At 48.9% G+C, this 19,365-nt stretch overlaps 1 protein-coding gene across 1 annotated transcript in view; it reads left to right on the top strand.

Moving 5' to 3' along the window:
• PARP1 (poly(ADP-ribose) polymerase 1) overlaps window positions 1-2,382 on the top strand; it is a 38,326-nt gene extending 35,944 nt beyond the window's left edge. The window contains exons 21-23 of the mRNA XM_056134382.1: window positions 354-415; window positions 1,211-1,325; window positions 1,926-2,382. Coding sequence (XP_055990357.1) covers window positions 354-415; window positions 1,211-1,325; window positions 1,926-2,007 — 259 coding nt within the window. The 3' untranslated portion in view covers window positions 2,008-2,382. The remainder of the gene's footprint in view (window positions 1-353; window positions 416-1,210; window positions 1,326-1,925) is intronic.
• Window positions 2,383-19,365: the final 16,983 nt, after the last annotated feature.

The following is a 19,365-nucleotide window of genomic DNA, read 5'->3' on the forward strand; positions in this document are numbered from 1 at the left end:
CTGGGAGACAGCCTTGAACACGCCACCAGTTCCTGTTGGGAAGGCCTTCCCAGTCCCAAGGCAGGAAAGCCGCCCGCCTGGACATTGCCCTTCCCAGAGGCCCCGAGCCCTCCTGCCCCATTAAGTGTCCCGTTAGTGCTTCCATGGAGTTGAAAACTTCGCCAGTTCCCTGCCCCGCTCAGGCGCACTCATCGTTCCAGCCTGAATCCTGCATCCTGCTTGATCCTTCCTGCTGAGCACCTCAGAGCAGGGTGTAGTGATGTCGGGAGTGGGTAGGCTGGACAGAAAGTTCCAGGGCAGCAGGCAGGCCACAGCTCCTTACAGGCCCCCTCCGACTGTCCTCTCTCGAACAGGTATGAGCTGAAGCACTCTTTGCACATCAGCAAGTTACCCAAGGGCAAGCACAGTGTCAAAGGTAGGCACGCCCCAGTTCTGCCCCCCCCCCAACCCCCCGCAAGGCATCCCAACTTCCCTGCTTAAGTCTTCAACAGCTTGAGGCATATTTACCTTTGTTTACATCTTTGGGTTTTGGGGGGAGGGTCACACCTAGCAGTGCTTGGGGAACCATAGGTGGTGCCAGGGATTGAACCCAGGTCAGCCACATGCAAGACAAGCACCCTCCCCACTCTACTACCACTCCAATGCCTGGAGGTGTATTTAAAAGGCAGTTTGGGAAAGCCAGAGAGTCTGGCGCACATGCTTTGCATGCAGGAGGCCCAGGTTCATTCCCAGGCATCGTGTGAACATCCCCCTCCCCACCCTTGTATCAAACCGGGAACAGCTCCCCTATATAAGTCAGTTAAAATTATTTGGCTCTGACTGACCAATACTGCAAAGGTCAGCTGTGAGAGAGTCACCATGCTTCACTTGAGGGACCCGTTGTGGCACCAGGGTCCCGGAGCATCTTGGAGGACAGGAGCTGGCGCCAGGCGATGAATAATTGAGGGCCTCCAGCTGCCTGCTCAGCGTGCCTGCTCTGGGGTTCTGTGTAGCGACTCCGGGTTGTCAGGGGGCGGTTGCTGGCTATTTTTGTTAAGATTAGTTAACGCCAAGACCCTGGGAACTTGATTGTATACAACCCACTCTATTAATTAGGAAGAATTATGGGATGCCCATGCCTCTTAAATGAACACATCAAAACGACCACACCAGCATGGAACATTCTGGCTGCTGTTCTCACAGTTCATCTCTGTTGCCTTCTGCATTGCAGGTTTGGGCAAAACAACCCCTGATCCTTCGGCCAGTATTACCATGGACGGGGTCGAGGTGCCCCTGGGTTCCGGCGTTTCCTCTGGTGTTAACGACACCTGCCTTCTGTATAATGAGTATCCTTTCACGTGGCGGGGGATATGGGGGATGCTGGGATGGGCCCCCTGCTGCCCTTCCCAACTTGACACAGCTTCACTCACCTGGGAAAGTGGGGTGCCCTCAAATCGCCAGAGCCCAGAAATCCCTACACATCTGAGGTGGCTGGGCCCAGCTGTCTGTGGACAGGGACTTGGCCAGCAGCACCCCCAATTAGTGCCTATCTTATGCCTGCTTGGCAGGCCCCAGGCAGGCTCCTTGGTTAATCTTTCTAGCCAGGCTGGGCCCCAGAGGGGCCAGCAGAAGCAGGCCCATGTGCTTAACAGACAGGAATCCCAAGCCCGTGCTCCCAACTTCTCTGAGCAAAACAGGGCCTCAGCCTGCCAAGGCCCCCGCTCACCCTTCAGAACCATAGTTGCTGCTTCTCAGTTGGCCTGGGGCAAGCTTGTGAGACTCTGCTGTCACCAGGGTAACCTGAGTGGCTGCAGCCTGCTGGAGGCGGGAGACTGACTCCCCATGTGGGTGCTTGTGGTGTGGGGCTTCCCTGAGGAGTCCTCCCCGTACCGGGGACATACCTGGGTGAAACACCTGTTTGCTCCTTGACCAGCTCCCCCCTCCAGGTACATCATCTACGATATCGCTCAGGTAAATTTGAAGTATCTACTGAAGCTGAAATTCAATTATAAGACGTCCCTGTGGTGAACAGAGCCGCAGCCTGTGTGACACAGACTCGCCTGGGCCTCCATGCGGCCTCTCCCCAGGGGAGACTCCAGCCAGGCAGCGGAGGGGACAGACAAGCAACTCAAGTCTCCTTCCAGGGGTTTGACACTGTCACACGATCACATGTTCAATGATTGCCCAGCTCTCCAAGTTGGGTTTTGGGGGTGGGGGTGGTTCGGGGTTTTTTTTTTCCTGCCAGCTGTGACCCTGGTAGGTGCAACTGACAATAGACGTGAAGTTGGGCAGTGGTGGTTTCGGTTGTTTTCAGTTTTTTTCCCTTGTGTTCCACCATTAGTTTTAATTTTGGAGAAATGTTAAGCCTTTATTTTCAGGTTAATAAAAACTAATTTCATACTATTTTGGTTTTCTTTTCCTTTTCTTTTAATTTTTTTGTCGTCCTTTTAGTCTTCAGGTTTTGGTTTTGGTTTGGTTTGCGGTTTGTTTGGGTTTTGAGTTTTGGGTTTTTGTTGTTTTGAGAGGTTAGGATGGACAGATCCAAAGGAGGAACAGTTTCTCTACTCAACAAAAGTGCTTTCCTTTTCTAGAGACACTTGAATGTGGAAACTCGAAATATGCAGTAAATTCATAGTTGCACTTGAGATTCTCAACTTTTCCTATAAGCAATTTTGTCTTCCAAATTAAAGCTATGTCGCTAATATACCCAAGGGCTAATAGTTATTCTCCATTAAAGTGGAAATGCCTTTCATGTGTGTGTTTGGTGTGTGGTCTTACTCTGACTGGGGCATTCTGGTTTATCGCCACAGCCACGGTCCACAAAGTTCCCGGAGAGACTGCTCACACCTCTGCCTGTGAAGTCCCATTGTTACCGGGAAACTGGCTTGTTCCTGAATGGATGCTTGAATTTTTTCTTTTAATATATTATTTTGGAGGCCTGAGGGAACCACACCAAAGGAGCTTACTTCTGGCCCTGTGCTCCAGGACCACTCCTAGAGGGGCTCAGGGGACTGTTTGTGGTATTAGGAGTCAAACCAGACCAGCCATGAGCAAGTGCCTTTCCTGCTGTATTGTCTCCCACCACTGTAAAGTCTGAGGTCGTTACTGTGGTCTGGACCCTGCGCCTTGCTGGTATGTGCTGCTCTGTAGTCTGTCGCCAGGGCTCTGCATTCTGCCTCTCAGCGCCCCACGGTCCCTTCGCTTTTAGTCCCTTTGGCTGTGCTTTTTTTTGGTGGGGGCTGAGGGGAGCACACCCTGGATATTCAGGGGTTAACCCCTGACTGTGCTCAAGAATTACTCCTGATGCTGCTCAGGGAACTATATAGGATGTTGGGTGGAACCTGGGTGGCAGCATATAAGGTAAATGCCCTACTCTCTGTACTTAACCACTCTAGCCCCTTCACCTTTGACTTCTCTTTGTTCTCAGTCTCCATAGGTGAAAACCACCTTCCTACTCTCTACTAGGTCAGAGAGGCATTTCCTGATCTGTGTTTCCCTTTTTTGGAATTGTTTTTGTTCCTGGGCTACACCTGGCAGTACTCAGGGCTGACTCCTCTCCTGGCTCTGCTCAGGAATCCTGGTGGGGCTCAGGGGGCCATATGGGATGCTGGGGATCAGACCTGGCTGGGTTTGCTGCATGCAAGACAAATACCTTTCCACTGTACTATCACTCCTACCCTGTGTATCTCCCTTTTAAGTGCTCATTCCTTAATCTTATTTCCATGACCAGTCTGGCTCTTGGTTCATGTAGGCAAAATGGATTTCTTTGGGTTTTGTTTTTGGTCCATACCCGGTGATACTAAGGAATTACTTCTGATGGTGCTCAGGGAGGTACCTAGGAGGTTGGGGACTGAACCCAGATCAGGACATGCACGGCAAGCAGTTTGGTTTCTATTCTATGGCTCCATGCGCAGCAAGCACTTTAGCTGCTGTACTATGGTTTCTGCCCCACAAAATAGATTTTAAAGAACCAATTATCTTCCTCAGTTGCCTAGTGCCCTTCCCATCTGACCTCCACTAGACCTCCACCAGAATGTTCCTGATGCAGGCAGGGCAGCCTGAGGGGAGTGCCCTATCTCAGTGGCAGAAAAGCTCACCACAGCACAGTGTGACAGTGGCCCTATTACTATAGTATTGCTATTACTTCAACCTATTAGCCCCATGGTGCCCCTGAGCTGGTGTCAGCATCTTCAGTCTCAGGGTAATGTTTCACAAGCATCCTGTTGCATGGCTTTAAGGCTGGTGCTCAGAGGTTTATGCATGTTCCCCGAAACCCACACAGTGTCCTTGCATTTGACCTGTTAGGGAAGGGGAATGAGAATTCCAGACCAGACAAGTAGACACCGCCAACACATGGCAGCACAAGTATCTCAAGCCCAACGTGACACTGGGTTTTCAATGAGGGAAACGACAGATCATTCAAAGATAGCAAAGAAGAAAAGAAAGGGCTGGGGAGACAGCTCAACTGACTGGAGCCCATGTTTTGCATGCAAAAGACTGGGTTTCAGTCCTGAGCACTGCCAGCTGTGTCCCCAAAACCAAGGAAAAAGGTTCTCTATTAAATTCCATTAAAATCATTATAGTAACACAGGTACTAGGTTTGAACTCACTGTATCCTGAGCAGCCTTGTTCGACTTGCTTCAATTAAACTTGAAAGATGAGGGACCAGGGAGCCCCTCAGTAGGCTAAAAGTATGTTCACAGGCTGGCACCTCAAGAACTGGCAGGAATGGGGCCAGAGCAATAGTACGACAGGCAGGGCACCAGCTTTGTTTGACCAACCTGGGTTTGATCCCAGACATCCCATATGGTCCCGTGAGCACTACCAGGTATAACCAAAAGAAAAACATGAATCATACTAACCCAAGTTAAGGTATTAGATTTAAGGTATTAGATTTCAATTATAGAGCCCAGGTGAGCAAACTTGATAAAGTCCTATTTTTTTTTCTAGGGGAGGGGTGCATGGGTGGAGGAGATGATGAAGAACCCGCTAAGCAGGGTACAAGAGGTCTGGGGACCCCACCAGCCCAGCTAACTGGACCATTAGTTCAGGCAAGGGCCCAAGGATGCAATGCTGCTCTGGCCCTTACATGTTGGGGATACCCCAGACCACCCCAGTGGTGCTCTGGGGGCCTCTAGCAGTGCTCTGGAGATCATGTGATGCTGGGAATCGAATCCAGGTTGGACTCATGCTAAGCATGCTCCCTAGCCACTGTGCTGCCTCCTGCCTAAGTCATTTCTACCCAGTGATTGTACTGTCCATGAAAATCCTTTGAATCTTGGACCTGAGACTTTCCCAGTCATCCTGCCATTCATTAACCATCTTAAGCTCCCTGGATATCTTGCTTCATATCATATCTGCAGAGGAAGGTAAGTACCCCCACAGTCCCTGATTAAACAGTATTTTTAGATTGGAATGATTGCTTAATGGGTTCCCTGTAATCAACACTGATTTTTTGAAGGAGTCACAATTCTGAATCCATTTTGAGTAAAGAACAACCTTGTCAGGCAATACAGTGTCCTGTGCTGTGCTGTGCTGTGCTGTGCTGTGTTGTGTTGGGCTGTGCTGTGCTGTGCGGTACGTGAGAGAAGGCTGGCTGTAACCCTGGGGGCCTTCCTGAGGCTGCTGGAGCATCCTTGGAAGTAGCCGGTTGGGGCAGTGGTCTAGTGTTTTGTTTGGATCATGTTCAAATGGCTCAGGGCCAGACTTTTTTTCCTTTATTTTTTAGACCATAGTCAATGTAGCTCAGGGCTTACTCCTGACTCTGGGCTCATATCATTCTTGACAGTGCTCAGGGAAACATACATGTTGCCAGGGATCAAACCCCAGGTTGGTTGCATGCAAGGCAACTAAGTGCCTTACCAACTGTGCAATCTCTCCAGCCCCAGACCCACACTTTAAGAAACATCCATTTAATCTAATGTGTTAACCAGTAGAATGCGTATTGAGGTTCTCTCTCACAACCCTTTGGGTTTTTTTTTTTCTCACCACTGAGATCTGAACGTCAGAAATGCTTTGACCTGTTGAGCTGGTTTTGTTACCAAGATACTTAGGAATGTTGCATTCACCACAGTGGGTTAATTCCTTTCTCTTAAGTCCCATTTCAATTCCCTGGTTTTTGTTTTTGTTTTTTGTTTTCTTTTAAGGAATAATGCGGAGCTGGGGAGATAACACCAGGAACAAGAGCTCATACTTTGCATTAGTGGGATCCTGGTTTGATCCCAACACTACATGGTCCCCTGAACTCTTCTAGCACAGCTGAAGTGGTCCCCACAGCACTGCAGGGCCCGAGCAGCACCACAACCTTGGTCCTTAGCATTGCACCATTGACTAGTTAGCCAAGTACCACTGGAAGGGGTCCCTGGGCCCCTGAGAATTGTTTGGAAGACCCAGAATGAAGAATAAGTAAATAAGAGGCCAGAGTGATAGGACAGTGGGTAAGGTATTTGCCTTGCACAATGCTGACCTGGGTTCAATTCCCATCATCCCATAGGGTCCCCTGAGTACTCTCAGGAGTAATTCCTGAGTGCAGAACCAGGAGTAAGCCCTGAGCATCGCTGGATGTTACCAAAAAAAGCCAAGCAAACAAAGAGGTGCTTTTTCAAGTTCACATGCACTCTTGAACATTCTCTCTGTCGCTCTCGCTCGCTTGCTCACTCTCTCTTTTCTCTCTCTCAAAATAAGAAAATAAATTAACGTTTACACTGTTATTTCATTTCTTGGTTTTGGGGCCACACCTGGCGGTGCTCAGGGACTACTCCTGACTCTGCACTCAGGGACCACAACTGGCATGGGATCATATGGGATGCCAGGGATTGAATCTGTGTTGGCTGCATGCAAGGCTAGTGCTCTCCCGGCTTACTATCTCTCCAGATCCTTGATCTGTCTTGAATTGTATCTCCACGGCTTTCTCTCCTACAGCAAAGCACAGGTCTGGGAACCTAGGCGTGCACCAAGAGCTCCTCATACTCAACGCCACATTCCCTAGCCACCAGGTGCTTCCCATTCTTGAGTTCTGCAGGGTTGGAGATCTTAGTCCCTGAGAGAGAAAGGCTTAAAGGTTTCCCCAGAGACCCATCAAAGGTTCTGATGAAAGGTAGCATCTTCACCCACTGCCTGGGACCTCCGCACAGTCCACTGACCCGTGGTACAGAGACAGCGGTCACTCTTACGGTCAGCCCTCCTACCTACCTTCAGTTCTTGTAAATGCTATGTAATTCGCACACCAACCACAAGATGTCTTCCGTGTTAGATAGCTCATATATACATTTCTGCAATCCAACTCTGATATTAGCAGCAGAAATAGGAACCTCCACGACAGAGACAGCAACCCCTGTAGCCACACCTTTTCTCTCCTTTTGGGGGACCTTTTCTCTCCTTTTTGAGGAGGTGGGCCACGCCCAGTGGCTACTTCACGGGTTACTCCTAGCTCTACACTCAAGAATCACTCCTGGCAATGCTCAGGAGACCTGAGGGATTAAACCCGGATCAGCCATGTGCAAGGCAAATGCCCTACTTAGGGCAATGCTCTGGTCCCATTTTTTGTTTTGTTCTGTTTTTTTGGCCACATCCAATTGTGCTCAGGGCTTACTACTGGTGGACTTGGGGGACCAGATGGGGTGCTGGTCGGCTGCATGCAAGGCAAGCACCTTACCCGCTCTACAATTTCTCTGGGCACCCTCCTCTTTTTTGTTCTTACTGGTTCTCTGGGCTCTGGGCTTTTTTACCCTCCACACTGCTGTTTTTCTTTACAGTGACTTGAGTATGTACGTGTGTGTGTGTAAATATATATGTATAAGTGTGTATTTATAATGTTTCTTCTCCCTTGTTTTTGTAATCCAGTTATGCCTTATGTAAAAATGTGTTTGTGGAAACTTAACAAATCAGATCCAATATGCCCTGTATAAATCAGGGTTTATAAGATGACCAATGAGATAGTACTAAGAGAGATACGAGACCAATGATAGGTCTTGATCCTTTCCCCCTCATTTGTCTGTCACAACTCACCAGCTGGAGCAGCTGAATACCCAAGGTGAAACTGGCACCATGGAGATCAAAAGGACCAGAATCACAAAGACTCTCAGAGCATCCAACAGTAAACCTGAGCCTAATTGAAGAGTGGAGGTAGGCTGGCTGAGAGTGCTGGTCAGCGATGGCTGGCAGAGAAAGAAAGCCCCAGGACACAGTGCATGGCCCTGAGCAGGTGTAATTCGCACACCAGTGATTGTACTGTCCAGTCAGTCAGTGAGCCATAGCAAACAGGCAGGAGCCATTGACCGGATGAGGGCTAGAATGGCTGAGTTTATATGTGACTGGGTTCCTAGTAATGGAGGACTCAGAAGTGTTCAGGAATTTGTACACCTAAAACCATCACCCTATAGTGTCAGTTGAAAAGAAACTAAGCCAAGAGCAGAAGAGAAAAGAATCAAAGTCTTGCACTTCATGGGACCTGTTGCACTGTCTTGTGCAGCATAACCCAAGGCTCTGAGGCTATTCAGCCTGCAGCCCCCATCACACATGTTTCCCCCTAAGTGTGGCTCCATCCCTCCCACTTCCTGTCATCCGCCATGACTGTGAGGCCATGAGTCTCTTCCATACTGTCACCCCCTACGCCCCCAAACACACACACACACACACACACACACACACACACACACACACACCAGACCCACTTCTAGGCAGGCCTGCTGGGGCTCAGAATAGCCCAGCTGCTGTCTCAGCAGATGGCCAAGCTAATTTTAGCCCGGTGGTACATACCCAGGGCCCAGGCTGGACTTTTAGGTTTGAAAAAGCCAATGTACAGCTTTGGTTTAGAGCCAGTAGCAAAGCTTTGAGTTGTGGTCCACTGCCTAGCACCTTCCAGGAATTCCAGAAGACAATATTTTCGTTCGTTTGGGGACAGTACTGGGAAGATGAGGCAGTGCTTGAGGGATTATGCAGTGCTGGAGAGGAAACCCCACTCTACCTACTGAGCCTTCTCCCAGGCCCAGAAACATGACTTTTAAAGGACTTGGCTTCTCTGAACCAAGAACCTAAACTATAGCATTAGCAAGCAGTTAAGTCTAGGGTACTGAGAACCCACAGAAGGCCGAATGGAGAACAGTGAGAAAAATGGTCACCCCACTGCTGCCCTCCTCTTCCTAAGGATGGCAGGTGAAGGACACTGATGGTCCCCAGTGTCCTGAACCTCACAGTTATCTGTCAGCATGAAAGAAGGAAGCTAGCCTCACAGTTTCCCAGCTCATTCTCTGAGCCCCTTCTGGAGAGAGTTGCATTTTGATGTATATGGAAGGACTAACCAGAAATATCTCAACCGGGGGGGGGTATGCTGCCCCCAGCAGGTCAATCTGTAACTGTGAGGCAAGTGCATCAGCAGCCTGATGGTGCCTTCAGACTTCCATATACCCTAAAATTGCTGCGGTGCCTTTGGCCAGACCCCAAAAACTTGGGGCAAAGTTTACCAAGAAAGTAAACGACCAAAAGTTAGGTATGTGGGAGACACACCCACAAACCACCTCCGGCTCAGCTATATAATTGGAGGCAAGGCCTCTCTGGTTCCTGATCGAACTGCTTAATGGCCATGATCCCAGAGACTCAGAAACAAATCTCAAAACCCAACGGCTTTTGGCAGAAATGCGTCTGGTCCCTGCAGTAGGTTACTGGCCGGCGCCGGGCCACCCCAGGTGGGAACAGGTTTTGTGCCTTGGCCTGTTCCCCCTAGCGGCTCTGTGGCCGTCATCCTCCAGAGGCCACTGGACAGTCAGGTTTGGACCCACAGTGACACGTGGGGCCTCACGGGATGGGGGTGGAGCCGGCCCTTTCCATCCCATCCCAAGGAGACACCAAGTCACCGCCCACGAATGGCCTCTCTGGCTCCTGATCAAGCTGCTTAATGGCCATGATCCCAGAGACTCAGGAACAAATCTTAGCACCCAACGGCTAATGGCAGAAATGTGTCCTGTTCCTGCAGCAGGTTACCAGTGCTGGGCCACCCCAGGTGGGAATAGGTTTCGTGCCTTGGCCTGTTCCCCCTGGCAGCCCGGTGACCTCCATCCTCCAGAGGCCACTCGACAGTCAGGTCTGGGCCCACAGTGACGAGACATGCGGGGCCTCACGGGATGTGGGGGAATCTGGCCCTTTCCTCCCCGTCCCAACAAGACCTTGAGTCGCCGCCCACAAACGGCCTAGATGGCTCATGATCAAGCTGCCATGATCCCAGAGACTCAGAAACAAATCTCAAAACCCAGCGGCTTTTGGCAGAAATGCGTCCAGACCCCGCAGTAGGTTACTGTCACCGGGCCACCCCAGGGGGGAAAGGGTGCTGTCCCTCCACCTGCTCCCCCTTGGTGGCTCAATGCCCACCATCCGCCAGAGGCTATTGGATAGTCTGGTTTGGGCCTGCAGTGACGAGACATGTGGGGCCTCACGGGATGGGGGTGGAGCCGGCCCTTTCCTTCCCACCCCAACAAGACCCCGAGTTGCCACCCACAAACGGCCCCTCTGGCTCCTGATCAAGCTGCTTAACGGCCATGATCCCAGAGACTCAGAAACAAATCTCAGAACCCAGTGGCTTTTGGCAGAAATGCATCTGGACCCCACAGTAGGTTACTGTCGCCGGGCCGCCCCAGTGGGGAAAGGGTGTTGTCCCTCCACCTGCTCCCTCTTGGTGGCTCGGTGGCCGCCATCCTTCAGAAGCCATTGGGGAGTCAGGTTTGGGCCCTGAGTGATGAGACATGCGGGGCCTCACAAGATGGGGATGGATGCGGCCCTTTCCTCCCCATCCCAATGAGACCCCGAGTGGCCGCCCATGAATGGCCTTTCTGGCTCCTGATCAAGCTGCTTAATGACCATGATCCCAGAGACTCAGGAACAAATCTCGGAACCGAGCAGGTTTTGGCAGAAATCCCTCCAGATTTAATTGTTAAAACTCCAGAATTCCAAAATCGCACGGCCACTACTGCAGCCACGCGACACCATATGTTATTCATAACCAGCAATAGAAAACAAATTGTCTACTGTTGCCTTTTTGGCAGATCTGAGTGTTGGGGTAAAATCCCAAATAATAATGGTGGGTCGGGTGTCAAAATGTTGAGTGTAATCAAAGTATAGGGAGAGTAATATGGAAATCATCTGCCCCACAGGTCAGGGGAGGGTGTGGGATGGGGGTATACTGGAGTTTTTGGTGGTGGAGAATGGGCACTGGTGAAGGTACAGGTGTTTCAGTGTATGACCGAGACTTAAACACGAAAGCTTTGTAACTGCTCTCATGGTGATTCAATAAATAAAATTATAAAAAAAATTTTAAAAAAATAGTAAGGTGGAGTTCATGCCCAATTCAATCAGCTAAGCTAGTGGCTAAATAAATAGCAATACTCCTACATTAAATAATAATAATAATAATAATAATAATAAATAAATAAATACCTCAACCACAGATGCCAACAAGAACCTGATGAAAGTCTAGTAGGCAGATGTGGAAACTGAAGCTCAGAAACATAGGGAACAAGGATCAGAGAGATAGTGCAAGGGTGAGGCACTTTCCTTACTTCTTGCAAAACCCAGCTGGAATTTCGAATCCCTGACACCACATATAGTTCTCTAAGCACCATCAGGAAAGATCCTTGAGCACAGGAGTAAGCCCTGAGCACTGCAGGGTGTGGCCTCAAAACAAAAAAACACTAAAAGGAATCCATTGGTCCATGAGTGCCAGGACTTTCAAAATTCTCAGCTGGGACCAGAGAGAGCTCAATGGGTAATACCAGACTACTGTATGGCCGCAGCACCCCAAAGAGGAGCCCACAGGCTACTCCCAGCACTGCCAGCTGTGGCCAAAAACCCAAAACCACAGCAGGAAAGAATCCTGTAAGACTCCCTCAGCTGCTCTAATATTCTGACATTTTTGTGAAGAAAGAGTTTGTAAACACTGCCAGAAATATATTTGCCCAGAATACTTGAAATGCCCATACTTGGTGCTCATCTCCTGGACACAGACTGGTGCCCATACTTGGTGCTCATCTCTAGAACACTGCCGAGGTCACTGTCAGACACCCTGACACACCAACCTTTTTACTTCTACCTTAGCTTGGTGTAGGGCTGTTAACTTTGGTGTCCTGGCCCAGAAGATGGTCCCGTCCTGCTTGTCTGAAGTCAAAAACATTGTTTGGGATTGAAGGGAGAGAGCACAGGGGTTAAGAAAACCCCATCTCAATCCCCAATACTCCATATGATCCCCCAGGCCCCTCCCCACCTGAGCGCAGAGCCAGAAGTGAGCCCCGAGCACTGCCAGATGTGACCCCAAAACAAGTAAACAAAAAAAATCTTTGCCTGAGCAGTGACTGAATGCTTAGCAGTGGTACTGATAGCGATTGTCATTCTTGAGGTGGGCAACCACTTGGGTGCGGAGGACATGGGGAAATAATTCTGAAAGGCTGTGACTCACAAGAGCACCCCTGAGTGGCAGGCAGCTGCCTTGGAGCCCTGTGTTAGAAGCTCAGTGGAAATTCCACATTATCCCCAGGCAATGCCAACTCTAGAAGCCGTGGTCTTAGCTCCCGCTGGGAGAGCACACATCACACTCCTGCCAAGCCACTTGCCACTGGACAGAAATAGGTCTCAGCTACATGAGGTGGGACAAGCACAGCTTGCACTCAAAACCATTTATTTTTCTATCAATGCCCTGGAGCGATAGGACAGCGGATAGGACATTTGCCTTGCACGCAGCCGACCGGGTTCGATTCCTCCGTCACTCTCGGAGAGCCCGGCAAGCTACCGAGAGTATCCCACCCACATGGCAGAATCTGGCAAGCTCCCCGTGGCATATTCGATATGCCAAAAACAGTAACAACAAGTCTCACAATGGAGATGTTACTGGTACCTGCTCGAGCAAATCGATGAACAACGGGAGGACAGTGCTACAGTGCTACCAATGCCCTTCTAAATTCTTTTGGGAAGCCCAGAGAGATAGTACAGTGTGTACATGCCTTGCATGTGACCAACCCAGGTTTAACCCCTAGCACCCAATATAGTCCCTGGAGTCCTGCCAGGAGTGATCCCTGAGCAGAAATAGGAGTAAACTCTGAACACTGCCAAGTGTGGCCCCAAAACTCCCCCCCCCCACCAAAAAAAAAATTCTTGGGCTCAAGAGATAGTACAGCGGGTAGGGAATTTGCCTTGCACACGGCACACGACCTACCCAGGTTCAATTCCCAGCATCCCATATGGTCCCCGAAGCACCACCATAATTCCTGAGTGCATGAGCCAGAAGTGACGCCTGTGCATCACTAGGTATGACTCAAAAAGCAAAAAATAAAATAAAATTCTTCAGAGATAATCTTCCTTCTTCTGTTTGGAGGAGCTGGGGGCATGGGGAGGGGGCAGGAATGTTTTCCCATGACTCTTCTGTGAACACAGAGAGTCTGTCACACTTGAAGGTTCAGGAACGGTTTCAGCTCAGCAACTGGTCAAAGATAACAATGCTCTCGTGTTAGTGGGACTGTTTCTGTCCTTGGGCCTACAGCGTATGAGGGAAGAACAGGCTTTATTTCCTGGTTTTCCCTCTGCTTCATTTCAGCCAGTTTCAGAGCCCCTACCACGTGAAGGGAGGCAAAATCAAAGGGCTGGGCACCATCTTCCTGCCCTGGCACCTGATTCCTCTGCCGTTGCCAAGAGATGGTCCTTAAGTACAAAACCAGGAATAAGTCCTGAGCACCACCAGGTGTGCCTGCCCTCCCACCCCTCAAACAAACAAACTGTAGTAATGAAAACCAAATATATTAAGCAGTACAACTAGATAAGGCATTTGGTAACCAGAGAGTGACTCAGCGCAGCTCTGTGCTTTCCTTGCTCACCCTAGGATGGTGAGACCATCTCTCCCTACTCGGGACCATTTGCAGTGCTGGGGATCAAAGCTGGTCTGCTACGTGCAAGGCAAGTGTCTTACCCCTGGTGCCATCCCTCTGACCCCAGGGCAGGGAGGTCGTGAAACCTCCATCTTCCTCTAGCATTGGAGTTTCTGCTCTCCCGTCTGAATGTCAGTGATTCCATTTAGCACTTGCTTTCTGCTTTTGGAAGAAAATTGGGCTGAGTGAGCTCAGCAGGCTGAAGCACCTGCTCTGCATGCAGGGTTTGATCCTTCAGCACTGTATGTTCCCCGAAATACCTTGGAGAACAACCCTGAACACTGAAGGGGGAGTAACCCCTGAGCAATGCTGGGAGTACCCCAAGCCCCAAAGGAGGAAATAGGCTGCACCAGAGCCTTGGGTGGAAATCCCTGAAGGAGGTTAGAGAGATCCACAACACACGTGGGGGCTTGAACTGTGGCAGGGAAGACAGGCGTTGTCCCATTTTATCAGTTTTTACCTTGCCCCATCATAGGTGATTAGATTCAATCTGTTGGAGCTAGAAGGAGATTAAATCTGTTGGAGCTGGCAGGGGTGTTTTAATTAGGTTTTAATTAGGGAGTCTATGGAGATACTCTGAAATCTGAAACCTTAACTTTGATATATAAATGTTACTGACTGTGAGTATGACATTGTTGGTGTTCTTTGTTGGTGGTGCTTTGGATTTTGTTTTTTGGTCCATACTCAGTGGCAGTGCTCAGGTCTTACTCCTGGCTCTGCACTCAGGAATCATGCCCAGGAGACTATGTGAGATGCTGGAGATTGTACCTGGGTATTCTGCACACAAGGCAAGTGCCCTACACACTGTATTATGGTTCCGCAGTCTCCCATGTTTTGAGTTATTCTCCCTTTAAAAAGTGAGAGAGAGCTACACCCTCCAGCCAGGAGCTTGATTCTGGGATTCAAGTCATTGTTCTGGAAACACAGTGCCATGCTGGGCAGGGATCTGCAGCCCCAATAGCCACCCATGGGACCGGATCCTCCCAACCCAGTCAGATCTCTGGATCAGGAGTTCTCAATGGGGATATTAACATATGGGTGATTTTTGCTGTACGGACTCAGTGCTCACTGTCCAAGATTTAACAGCACTCTGGCCGCCACTCACTAGATGCCAGTAACACATGTTCCTGCCTCACTTGTGACAGTCAGAAATGACTCAGGGCTGGGCTATAGTGCAGTGGAAAGGAATTCTCTTTGCATGTGTGAGGTCCTGGGTTCAATTCCCACCATCACAAAAAACTGTTCAACTTTTCCATTTGGTGATTATATTCATTTGCTGTATAGTAACAGTGTGTTGCTAGGAACATAAATATGAGGGTTGGAGAGATAGCACAGCGAATAAAGCACATCCCTTGCATGTGACAACTGTGGTTTGATCCCCACAATCACATGGTATCCCAAGAGTGCAGCACTGAGACCCCTGAATGCCCCTGGGGGTTACCCAGGTAACCCCTAACACTGCAGGGCCCGTGTCTCACCACATCCTTGGGCCCTTGCAGTGAACTGCTGGGAGATCCTGCCAAAACAAAAAACAAACAAACAAAAACCATAAATATCTTTGTATAATCATGTTACTTCTATGGAAAGAATGTCTTGAGACATTCTCAAATGTTCAAGGAGACAGGAAACTACTCCCCACCAACCCCTGCCCCAGCTGAGAGCCACTACATGAGATGACTTATACTAGTCAACATCTTTGTTGTATTCACTTATTTTTGTCCCTAATCATCCTCACTTTAACTCCTGGACTTGAATGTACCCCTAGGCAGTTAGGCTGCTTCCAAATTCAATTCCTGACCACAGAAACAGAGAAGCCTCTAAGAGAACTGGAGAAATAACTTGAAGAACTAAGTGGTACTTTGCATGCAGAAGACACGGGTTCTGTCCCCAGCACTGCAGAGTCCCCTGAGGATAGCCACAGGTGACCCCTGAGTAGACCCTGAGTCCTTCTGTGTGTGCCCACCCCCTGAAAAAAAATTTAGTAAACTTAAAACTTGTTAAACTTAAAATTTTTTTTCTTTTTTCTTATCCAAAACTTAAAATTTTTTAAAACTAAAATTGCTTTCCACTCTCTTAGAGAATACTGAATTTCTTTCCTTCTAGTTTTTTTCTCCTTAAATAAAATTCCTGTTTACTTGGGCATAGGGAGAAGCACCAGGCAAATGAACCCTTTGAGAGGTAGAATTGTTCAGCACATAGGCCATTACCAATGGCTTGTTCTTTCTCCAAACCCCTTAAACCCATGACTTATGCAGTAGCACCTGGTTTATCAGTGCAGGTGGCATGTAGCACAGACTGCTTGAAGAGTAATCGTCAGTGGGGGCCAGGTAGATAGTTCAGCAGGTAAGGCACTTGCCTTGCATATGGGCAATCAGGATTCTGATGTCCAGCATCACGTATACAGCCCGAGTACAGTCCTCCAGGAGTAATCCCTAAGCACAGAGCCAGGAGTAAGCCCTGAGTGCAGCTGGTTGTATCCCTGCCCCGGAAAAAAATTATTTGTCTCCTGAAATGTCATCTGAAATGACTCTATAAGAATTTATAAATGCCTCTTCCTGTCTCTGGTTACTCCTTCGAAACTTGAAGAACTCAGGAGTGGTTGTATGTTTATCTGTGTGTTTCCTTTTTTTGATGCTGAGGTCCTGGCTAACAGAGCAAGGGTTTGCTTCCTCTCCTCTGACCTACCACTTTCCCTTATTCGTAAGGGAATAATCTCTTATCTCTTAAACATTGTCAGAGCCCACCAGATATTTTCTGAGAGAGGAAATGAATCTGTGGGGAAATGAACGGACAAGCATGGTCTTCGGTGAATGTGAATCAGTGAGGTAGATGCTTTTATTTTTTCCTTTTTCCCATCCCAATTATTGTTCCCCTCCTTTTTGACAGAATTTTGTTTGGCTTTTCCTTCTACTCCTCTACGCCCATTGGACTAGAGGCAACGCCTGAGGAATGTAAGCTGGTCATTCTCCATCCTGGCTATATGTTTTCCTGGGGAGTTTTGTTCTAAACCCTTTATTCAGGCCACACCCCAGACTATGTAGAGTGTACAGTGAGCAGGTGGGCACTAGGACCGGGTGGGTTTCAAGTATCACCTCTAGTGTGTCCTTGCCTACACTGACATCTGACCCCACCAGCTAAGCCAGTCACTGAGGTCCCTTCCCCTTGCTAGCACCTGGGTTAGGAACGTGTCCAGGCCCCAATTCCAGCCAGTGAGGCCTCAGGGGAAGTGGGGATTAGGAAAAGAGGTGAACACTTCAGGAAGGAAAAGGAGGCAGGAGAGCAGGAGCGTTCTGCTGCCTGAGGCCTAACCCAGAAGAAGCTTTCTCTCTCTTGCTGGACAAACCAGGACAAAGGGAAGATGGTGAGGAGAGAGCAAACACTCAGGTTCCTGAAATGGGGGCTGGAGCGATAGCACAGCGAGTAGGGGCGTTTGCCTTGCACACAGCCAACATGACCGACACAGGTTCGATTCCCAGTACCCCATATGGTCCCTGAGCACTGCCAGGAGCAATTCCTGAGTGCATGAGCCAGGAGTAACCCCTGAGCATCGCCGGGTGTGACCCAAAAAGCAAAAAAAAAAAAAAAAAAAGGTTCCTGATATGCTGCACCGTCACTCCCTGAAGCCAGCCTCCTCCAAGAGTCACACTTGCAGAGACCAGGCCACCTCTTTATTGCTTAAACTCATTCAAGCCAGAGGGTTTCTGTTACTTAGAAAAAACCATAACTGGGCTGGAGCAATAGTACAGTGGGTAGGGCATTTGCTTTGCTGACCATATGGGTTTGATTCCCAGCATCCCATATGGTCCCCTGAACACTGCCAGGAGTAATTCCTGAGTGCAGAGACAGGAGTACCCCTGAGCATCGCCAGGTGTCACCCAAAAAGAAAAAAAACCCATAACCTTAACTGATACAGCTAAAGGATTCTCAGTATAGGGCTAGGGGTGTCACATTTATAGGACCTGGCTTCAATCCCTGCAATTATCAGACAAAAGATTTTATTTAAGGGCTAGAGAGCTACTACAGTGGGTATCACTTGCCTTGCACATGGCCGACCTGGGTTCAATCCCTGGCACTCCATATGGTTCCCTGAGGCCTGCCAGAAGTTTTAAACCCTGAGCACTACTGGATATGGCCCCCCAAACAAAAATCTTTAAATTTAATATTTTTGAGCACCATGAGATGCCAGGAATTGAACTCAGGCTGCCCGCAGGCAGAGTATGTGCTCCAGACCATTGACCCATCTCTTCAGTCTGAAAATAAAAATTCTTTTATGGAGGTAGAAGGAAGGTTGATCTACACCTAGCAGTGCTCAGGGGCTACTCCTGACTTTGTGCTCAAGGGTCATTGCTAGGGTTGATCAGGAGACCATATGTGGTGCCAGGAATGGAAGTGGGGTAGGGTGGGGGGGGGGGGGGTTACTGCATGTAAGGCAGGTGCTTTAACTCCTGTACTCCCTCTGATCTCAAAGAGAAAAATTTAAGAACTGCAAAAAGAAAACATTTAAGAAAATATCAAGAACTCAGTACATAAAAGGCTTTGAAATTTTTTTGCCTGGGAATCCAGAGAGATAGTACAGTGGCAAAGGCACTTGCCTTGCATGCGGCTGACCCAGCATCTATCCCTGGCACTCCATCTGGTCCCTTGAGCACTTCCAGTAGTGATCCCTGACTGCAGAGCCAGGAGCAAGTCCTGAGCACTGCCAGGTGTGACCCGAAAACAAAACCAAAACAAAACCAAAACAAAAATGTTCCTGAATCAGGGATGTAGCTCAGTGGTAGAGTATTTGGTTTGCATGTATGAGGCTCTGGGTTTGGTCCCTGGCCAAATATATACATATATAAATTCAAAGGTTTTCCTCATTGGATGGAAAGTTTAGAAACTGTGTGTGTGTGTGTGTGTGTGTGTGTTTCTTCTCCAAAGGAACAATCTTCTGTGAAAAGAAACAGAACATGAGGGCAGAGGAGGAAAGGGGAATAAAAAGTCATGAGCTAAATATAGACAAAAATCCATATACATAGTTTAGGTGGAAATTAATGCTTTAGGAGGTAGAATGATTCAGGAAGAAATTCAGAGGAGGTGCTAAATAACTGGGGTAAGTTTAAAACGCTGATGATTAATGAAGTTGTAATGAAATATCACTTGCTGAATATAGAGGCCCTGGGGAAGGATTAGAAGGAAAGGACTGGGTGGCAGGGAGAGTCCAAGTTCCAGAATGGAGGGTGGGAACTAGCAACAGCATCAAACTGCTGTTCGTGTTTGTTCATGCACCCAGCACAACCACTCCAAGACCACTTGCAATACACCCCAGAATTTTGTCCTCAGAGAAATAGCTGGAGAGAATCAGCCAACACACAAGAGCCAGGAAACAAATTCTGGAGAACCAACAATATACTATCCAAAACCATAGAGCTGGGGGCCAGGGAGATAGTTCAGGGGTCAGGAGCACATGCCTTATATGAGCAAGGACCCGGACTCGATCCCTGACACC

Source organism: Sorex fumeus, unplaced genomic scaffold (assembly GCF_029834395.1).
Source record: "Sorex fumeus unplaced genomic scaffold, SorFum_2.1 ptg000007l, whole genome shotgun sequence".
In the NCBI taxonomy this organism is placed as follows: domain Eukaryota; kingdom Metazoa; phylum Chordata; class Mammalia; order Eulipotyphla; family Soricidae; genus Sorex; species Sorex fumeus.